General features: G+C 29.4%; 1 protein-coding gene across 1 annotated transcript; it reads right to left on the bottom strand.

Annotated features, from left to right (window-relative positions):
* Nucleotides 1-1,003: 1,003 nt before the first annotated feature.
* LOC107058570 (uncharacterized) lies at nucleotides 1,004-1,940 on the bottom strand. Its single transcript, XM_015304403.1, has one exon. It carries the CDS (start codon nucleotides 1,827-1,829, stop codon nucleotides 1,392-1,394), a length of 438 nt encoding a protein of 145 aa, XP_015159889.1. The 5' UTR covers nucleotides 1,830-1,940; the 3' UTR covers nucleotides 1,004-1,391.
* Nucleotides 1,941-9,011: the final 7,071 nt, after the last annotated feature.

Below are 9,011 nucleotides of genomic sequence, written 5' to 3'. Positions count from 1 at the left end.
GGTCCCATCATGTTTAGATAGTACGGCCACTTGTGATATTTTTTGTGCTTTTCATGATAGAAGTACACGTGGCCATCACAATTATAGCAACTTAGTTGAGTATTTGGGAAATTCAATAATTTTGCAATAGAAAGTACAACTGTTCTAAGCTGATAATTTTGTTTATTGAATCTGAAGTTGAAAAAAATGGAAAGCTACAAATAAAATTGTGAACCGTGCGATTTGGCCTTCTCTTCCGTTCTGAAGGTGAAAAAAATGGAAAGCTACAGATAAAATTGCGAACTTTGCGATTTGGCCTTCTCTTCCGTTCTTTTTTGTTCGTGTGCTAAAAAAAAATCATACCTCAAGATGAAGTCGCGACCCTTTGATTTTTAAGAAGATAAGCTGCGACTCTTCGACTTTTTCAAAAAGATGAAGCTGTGCAATTTGAATCTTCTCTTCAATTTCAAGAAGAAGAAATTGTACAATTTGAATCTTCTCTTCCATTTCAAGAAGATGAAGCGGCAACTTTTAATCCCCAGGAAAGTGAAGTGTGAAATTTGGGTTTCTTCCCGATCAATTTTAAGAAGATGGAGCTATTGCTTTGGGTCTTCTCTTTCTACTATTCCTATTTTACAAAAATTGACTTTGGGTCTTCTCTTTCTACTATTCCTATTTTACAAAAATTGACTTTGGGTCTTCTCTTTCTACTATTCCTATTTTTTTTAAAATTTAATTTAAAACAAAAATTGATAATATCCTGGCAATTACTATTATGCCCTTCAATCATATTAGGTTTTCAAAATTGTCATTGGTCGTCTTCACCTTTCTATATAATAAATAAATATATAATATATATATATATATGTGTGTGTGATTAGAAAAAGAAGAAATATTTTGCATCACCCAAATAAATAATAATAGAGACCAGCTTTTGAATCTCAATTTATTTATAAAACCCACTATTTACAAAATAAAATAAAATGAACAGTAGTTAAAATTAAAGATTTACCATCAACGCGTAGTAATTATAAATGAAAATCTTTCACATATTGGCTGCAAGTCTAATTTTCGTTACAATATTTCCCTTTTCCTTTCTTTGATTCCCAATGGGATTACTCAGATTAACCTTAGGAGTTCGCTTCAATAGCAATGATTAGGCCGGGGTGAATCGAAGATCAACTCGAATATGAGAAATTAAGATTGTTCAGAAAGTATATTTGGACATTTTTCAAGGTCTATAGCTCCAACTTTCATCTTTTCAAAACATATCTTTCAATTCTTTACCTGATTTGGATCAATAACTGAATGGTCAGTCCCCATATGCCGCATCTCAACTATTTCACCCTTCTTTGCAGCGGTAACTTTTACCCGGCATAACAAAATGTTATCCAAATATGATTTTTTTCACCCTATTCTGGTATTACACTCAACTTCGCCGTCTTCTTCTTTCTCCTCCCACTAACACCACCGTCCACCACATTCCTTGTCACTCTATCACAATTCTTTCCTTGAGGAAATACAAACGCTTTATTACTATTAGTTCTCTTCAATGCAGAACTCGCCTTCACAGCTAATGCTGCCATTTCTTCGGCCCGAAGTCTACTTCTTAGTCTCTTCAAAGGCATAGCGAAATACAATTGACCCAATTGAAGCTCTTCTTCTGCATTTATCGCGGAAATCTTATATCCAAATTCCATTTCATCGGAGTTACATATGAAAATAGTAGGATCTTTTTGTAAAAGATACGAAGCTTTTATCGGATAAGAAAACTCTTGTAATCTTCCGTCTTGTAGTATTATTTTCACAGTTGCAACAGATGTAGATTCACATGAATTGCATATACCCATTTTCCAATTTATTGATGGATTTGGTTAGTTGATTTGTATTATTAGAAAGTAGAGAAAAATGTATGAATGAATTTTATGAGAAGAATAAAAGGGATAGAGATATAAGTAGGAGAGAAGGAAGAAGGGGAGTATATGTAGGAGGTGAGAATGGATTGAGTAAAGTACTACCAAACCACCACAATTATGTCAATGGGACAAAATAATAATCCATTGTTCACTTTTACTTGTTCACAGCTTGATTTTTACATCGTATAATATGTACAATATTCCTATTGATTGATGTTTTATCTTTTCAATGACATATTTAAGATTGTGAAATTAAAAACTCATTTTGATACATTTTATATATCTTTAGTTTTAAGATTATGAAATTCATTTTTTAATTTTTTTTGTGTCAATTAAAGTCATATAAATAAATTAAAATGAAGAAAATAATAATTTAACATGCTTAAGATATCTTCTTAAACCTACAATTCAATTACTTTCTTCATTTATTTTTACTTGTCCACTTTCAATATTACATGTTCCTTAAGTAAGGAGTAATAATATATTGACAGAAGTATTTTTTCATAATATTTATATTAATTAATGTTTAATCATAAATCATGAAAAATATCTGATTATTTAACTACAAATTATCTTATAAATAATAATACTACTATTTATGAAATTTTACTACACATATTATAATTAATTTTTTTGTAATTGGCATTAATGGGCAGCGCCTTGCCAACCTGTTAGTGTCGGGCTGTATAGTGTGTTGCTTTCAATTCCTTATTCCCCCTTGCCCTTCCCACAAGTTAAACAAACCAAGTTTATGAATTTTATAGCAATTTAAAATTAATATTCTTTTCGTTTAAATCTGATTGTTTTTTAGTTTGTTTTAAAATATATATATATATGTTATTTTATATCTTATATTCATACTTTCCATATGATATATCTATGAGTACAAAATTAAAAAATATTTTGATATATTATACATATTTTTAGTTTAAGAATATAATATTCAAAAAAAATTCTTACTTTATTGTTAAACTTGGTATCAAATTAAGACAAGAAAATTGAAATAGATGATGTATACAATAATAACGGGTTCACAATCAAATATTTCGGTAACTGTTGTAATATACATATGTATTGGGTTCTCGTAAACCCGTTAATTCTCTTTTAAATCCGCCCTTGATTTTCCATACGTATATTTTGTAGGTTATTTTTTAAAAAAAATCGTTTAAAAACGAATGACGTTTTTATATTTAAAAGTTGTATATCGAAAGTACTTCGTGGCTACAAATGGGACGATCAATCTATTGTTGTATTTGAAACACAAGATTCCAAATGGTGATTCCCTCAAAATGGGGATTCCAGATTCCAATTACTTCAACTAACGTGAATCCATTCGTAAGCTTTTTCAGCTACTATCTAGAAATGTTTAAAAGTTGATAATATAAGAATAAATTAGGCATTTGGAAAACTCAATTAAGATAAAGGAGGCAGAGACGAATCTAGGATTTTGAGATGATGGGTGTACTATTACGAAAATGTTGATGTAAGCTATAAATTTGATCAATTTAACATTTAGGTTCTTATCACTAAAAATCATTAAAATCTTAAAATTATAGGTCTAAAATTATTTTTTATCTGTATTCAAACCACAGAGAGATGCATTACCCAATGTTAGAAAGGAAAATAAAACAAGATAAATAAAAAATTCAAATTTCTAGCCTCACTTAGAAAGGTGCATCCAGTCATCATCGCACGACATTAAATGATACTTCAAATGTGAGTTCACATATCTACGTTTAAATATTTTTTTAAAAATAGAACACTACTATATATGATTTCTTGAGGGGAGCATGGGTTCACGTGAACCAGGTGACCCCCTTCTGGATACACCTCCGTAAAGAGGGTAATGTTGGCGGATATAAATGATTTTCACCATATTTAGAAAGGTGGAAATTACCAATCCATGAATTAATGTGTACGTTCCGGTTCAGAAAAAAGGTTTGGACGTGAAGAGAGTATTATTGAAGAAAAATATATTACATTAGTAAGGGATAAGATTTTTTGAGTTATGATACGATTTGAACAATCTTTCTTTCCTTTGAGACAACTATTTTTAGAGTGTAAATTAGGCTTAAGACCTAATTAAGTTGACATAGAAGTTGCTATTTTATTTCATGCATTCAACTCACATTTAAAATCCCCCCTCTCCTATATACTACCTAATGTTACTTTCAATTTTTGTATCTCTTTAGAATGAGTAAAGTATATATCTTTTTTCGTGTTACATTATTAATGCAATGCAATGTTGTCTTCTAAGATTTTTTTTTTTTGAATCATACGATGTTTGATTTCATATTAGAATTTTTATTAATTTGATACCTCAATCTCACAAGACTCATTAAAAAAAAAGTCACAATCTTCATGCATGCATCTACAAATTTATCGACATGCATGCATCTAATCTTCGATGTGTACAAGGAGACAAATGAAGAAAAGTACATGAATTCAAGACTTGATAAGTCAGCTCCATTTTCTAATTATTGTTGCTTAAAGTTCAGTAATTGAATATTCAAGTTATCCTTTTTGCTTTTTGCTTTTTGCTCTTTGCTTGTTAATATATATTTTTTAATAGTAATGAAAACTTCTCTTTCGATTATATATGAATGAGTTTAAAGCAATTTAATATGAAGATGGACAAAAATGATGATATATGTTTGATGATTACTACTCCCAAATCCTAATATGTTTGGTTTTAACACAAAATTAATGTACAATAAATATGTAATTGGAACTTTTGGATATATTATCCAAAACTCACATGGTCTTTCACTTAGATTTTAGACCTTGGGGTCTTTCTCCCACCCATAGAGATGAATTTAAGATTTTATACGTAACTAATTTAATTTTTAAATGTTTATTATTGAGTTCATTATATTTTTAAAATTATGAATTGGTATTAAATTATTTTCAACTTTTAATAATTAATTTATTTAATTCAATAAATAAATAATATAGTTAGCTAAATTAAGCTAAAAGATGTAGTCAATAATTAATCAAACTGCAACAAACACATACAATCCACACTACATCAAATTCTACAATAAACTACTTCAAAATTGAATGAAAAAGACATACAAGTCATAAATTACTCTCTTCGTTTTAAAAATATGACCTTTTTTAGTCTGTTTCAAAAAGAATGATTCATTTTTTTGCGACACTTTAATTTCAATTTTCCACATGTCATATTTAAGACCACAAGATCAAAAGACATTCAAATACATTTGATATAACTTTAAGTTAGTACCACAAAATTGAAAAGTTTTTTTTATTTTTTCAAAGTCCATGTCAAATCAAACTAGTTCATTATTTCAGACACAAAGGGAGAGTAAAATTATATCCCACACTATTTCAAAGTTCACATGCATTCACAAAACACATAATAATTCTTACAAACCACCATAAAATATATAAGTACTCCCTCTATCCCATTTTATCCTTTCAAGTTCTAGCATTCATGTTGGTTTCTTCACTGGACATCTATTGGACTCATTGGTACTCTGAAACTCTGGCACCCAACCTATTCAAGAGTAGTATCAGTTCCTCATATGTCTTTTCTAGAGCTTATCCACCTACAACATATTTTGACTTTCTTCAATGGGGATGGAGTTGGCAAGTTCAACTTTTAACCATCTTTTGACTTTCTTCAATAGTGAGAACCAAAAAAAAGGTGAACCTCACATAGTCGAATGAGGAGTCTGACATCAAAATGGACACTTTTTGAATCCTAAACATCAAAAGGGACACTTTCCAAAACACTCATTAAAACGGACAGTTCGTCAATTTATGGGAGAACAATATCATCTTTTAACATCATCATCTCCGTTAACTCCAGATCCATCCAAAATAATATTACACCAACTTTAAAGGTAGTTTGCCGACGTATGGGCAAACTACAATTCTTTTAATTAACTCGTCATGTGAATCTATATCTCTTTCTTCCTCATATGAAGTTATATCTCTTTCTTTAGCAATAAATATGGGTTATTCACTCCACATTTTCTCATTCGTCTTCAACTATTTTATACTTTATATTTTGATTTTTGAAATTTGATAGCTATGTCTCAACAATCCAAAAAATTTGTATATTCAATTGAACCCGATGTTTGTAAATGCAAAGAGTATTGTAAAGTGAAAACATCGAGGACTCCAAGAAATTCTGGTCGTAAGTTTTGGAGTTGTGCGCGTTCAAAGGTAAGAAATTAAGTTGTTCACTTCAAAATATTTGGATATTCACTTATTTTCTTAACTTGTTTTGTTATTTCAGGAAAACGATGAATGCAATTATTTTCGGTGAGCAAAAAATATGTTCATAAAAAAAAAGAAACGTAGACGTTCTTCCTTGCCTTAGTTGGTTCAATTTTTTTTTATAAAAAAGCATTAGAGTTTGCCCGTAACTAACGAAATGCAACATTTTTTTAAGGAGTTCGCCCATTACGGACGAACCCTAAACAAATAAAAAAAATAATGTGTCTTAGTTCATGAACTACAATAGTTTTTTTTTTTCTAAAAAAATGGAGTTCATCCGTAATTGGACAAATCTCAATATATATATTTTTTAAAATGTGACATCTTTGTTATTTTTCATACATAGTGTTAGTGATGCTCTTAGATCTAATAAAAAATTCATACAAATAAATTAGAAAATTACAAAAACAAGAATACTCAATTGAAATTCCAATTGAGTATTGCTCTTGGAACTGCAATTTTTTATTGGGCGATGAGTCATATTGGCACTTTGGTAAAGAATTGAAGTGATTCTTCAGAAAAATAATTGCGAAAGAAATATTTTGATAATAGTATATCGTGAAGTGACACTTTAAAAGTGAAAGAATGTTTAAGTGGAAACTTCCTTGCTCAAGGAGGAGAAAACCACGACCTGTCACACAAGATTTCTCAATTAACTTCACTAACTTCAAGCAATTTGTGAATATGGTAATATCAAAGGACTAAACTCTTAACCCTACAACTTGTAACAACTCTATTACATGATTTAGAACAGTAACCTATTGCCCACTATATTAACTACATCTAGTTAATATAGACTTCAACCATCACACCACAACTAACTCTAATCATGAACTCGACTTAGCAAGATTACGTACAGTTAAAATAATCTATGTTTCTTTATAGACAAGGAATAGATCTTACTCCCTCTGTCCCAATTTATGTGACACTTTTTGTTTTTCAGAGTCAAACAGTTTAAGTTTGACCGAAAATTTGCGCATGGGATCTTCAATATTTTTGAAATGAAATTTATATATTTGTAAACTACGTAAAAAGTAATATAAGTCATAATAATTGATAATTCAAAATGTTTAAAAAATCTACGTAAAAAGTAATATAAGTCATAATAATTGATAATTCAAAATGTTTAAAAAATCTACGTAAAAAGTAATATAAGTCATAATAATTGATAATTCAAAATGTTTAAAAAATCTACGTAAAAAGTAATATAAGTCATAATAATTGATAATTCAAAATGTTTAAAAAATCTATGAAAAATTCATGGTCAAAGATAGACTTGTTTGAATCTCAAAATTCAAAAAATGCCACATAAAATAGGACGGAGAGAGTACAATGTTTCAACACAAGACACAACTTTCAACAAACAACCGAAGACTTTTTGACAAATCACTCGATCGGGTCCCTTGCTGTTCATATGAGGTTGTTCTTACTTCAGAGAGTGGCTTTTGCTTTTTAAATTCTTGCTATGCAAAAACTAAGCTGTTTCTTTTCAAAGTGACAAATATACGATGCACAAAACAACCCACTGAAACATTATTGGCTGAGAACTCTGCATTTCTATTGCCGTGTCCACCTACCATAGTAGATGTGACAACTTTACATTTTCCATTGACCTGTCATGGACGATTGCCATGCTTCATGAGATCAAGTCCCTCCATCAGATTCCATAATTTGTTAATTAAAAATATCGGAATATAGCACAATTTTTTATTTGTCCTCTAAATCAACATGCAAGTGTTTAAAACCCTCTAGTCTTTGTTATCGTAACTGCTAACTTCACCTCCTTTCTGTTTTGTTTTTAGTAGTAGTAGGAATTCTAAATAATCTTATTATTGATTGGATTGCATGTTTATTTTTCAAGTGAGTACAACAAATCTACTTATGCATGCACGTGCATTTAATTACTCTTGTCTATCACTTGGTCTTTGCATTTGATGCACGTCTGTTCCAGTGGATTATTTATTTATATTCCTTTAACAACCAAAACAGTGATATATAATGTAAATTTAAGATCACAATCTGAAGTGTATTATTTGATTCCCATTGAAATTTGGGTTTGAAAATTGCAGTATTGAGGGTCTAACAACCGGCAAAACAACACTAAACTGGCAATTTTTTGGGGTTTCGACACTTAATATTGTTGTACAATTATTAAAAATAATGTATCATCCATTGAATACAGAATGATTATTGCCAACTTGCTAAGATATTTTGTGGGTCTAAAATCTAAATGCCAGCCAAGTTTAGAAATTATCTTACTTCATTTTTTGTGCTTAGATTCATGATAAAATTATGATTTCTAATCATGATAATGGGAAGTACTGTCCTAGAAGGTACGTTTTAATATCTAACACTTATGGATTCACAAATTTTAGGTCGAGTATTTTTTATTGAGAAAAGAAATATCATACAATGAATATTAGTAGTATGAATCATAAAATAAACCTTTTTCTATCCTACATAAAGAATTTTAGGTGTTGTATTCTTGTAATGTGTTTTTTTTAACTTCTTGATTTTGTCATAGTTATATATTGACATCATATAGGTTACATTACATTAGTCCTTTACACTCTATTTGAATCATTGTTACATATTGTTTCATAATGTACTGTATTGTATTGTACTGTACGATAGATACAATGTTTGGCTAGAGTGTATTGTTTCCTGCTGTTTAATAACATTTTTATTGTTTGATTTGACTGTATCATACTATATTGTAATTTCTAAATTTATTAAAATATCCTTAATTATTCTTGGGTAGGAGGCTTGACTAGAATTAAATACTATAGGGTAAAAGGTAAAATAATATTATGAAATATTATGTAAGGATATGATTGGAAAAAGAAATTAAGTAACAATAGGAACACACCA

The sequence above is a fragment of the Solanum tuberosum genome, unplaced genomic scaffold (assembly GCF_000226075.1).
Source record: "Solanum tuberosum cultivar DM 1-3 516 R44 unplaced genomic scaffold, SolTub_3.0 scf00548, whole genome shotgun sequence".
NCBI classification, from domain to species: Eukaryota; Viridiplantae; Streptophyta; class Magnoliopsida; order Solanales; family Solanaceae; genus Solanum; species Solanum tuberosum.
The sequence above is the reverse complement of the archived record's forward strand: the minus strand, read 5'-3'. Positions and strand labels throughout refer to the sequence as shown.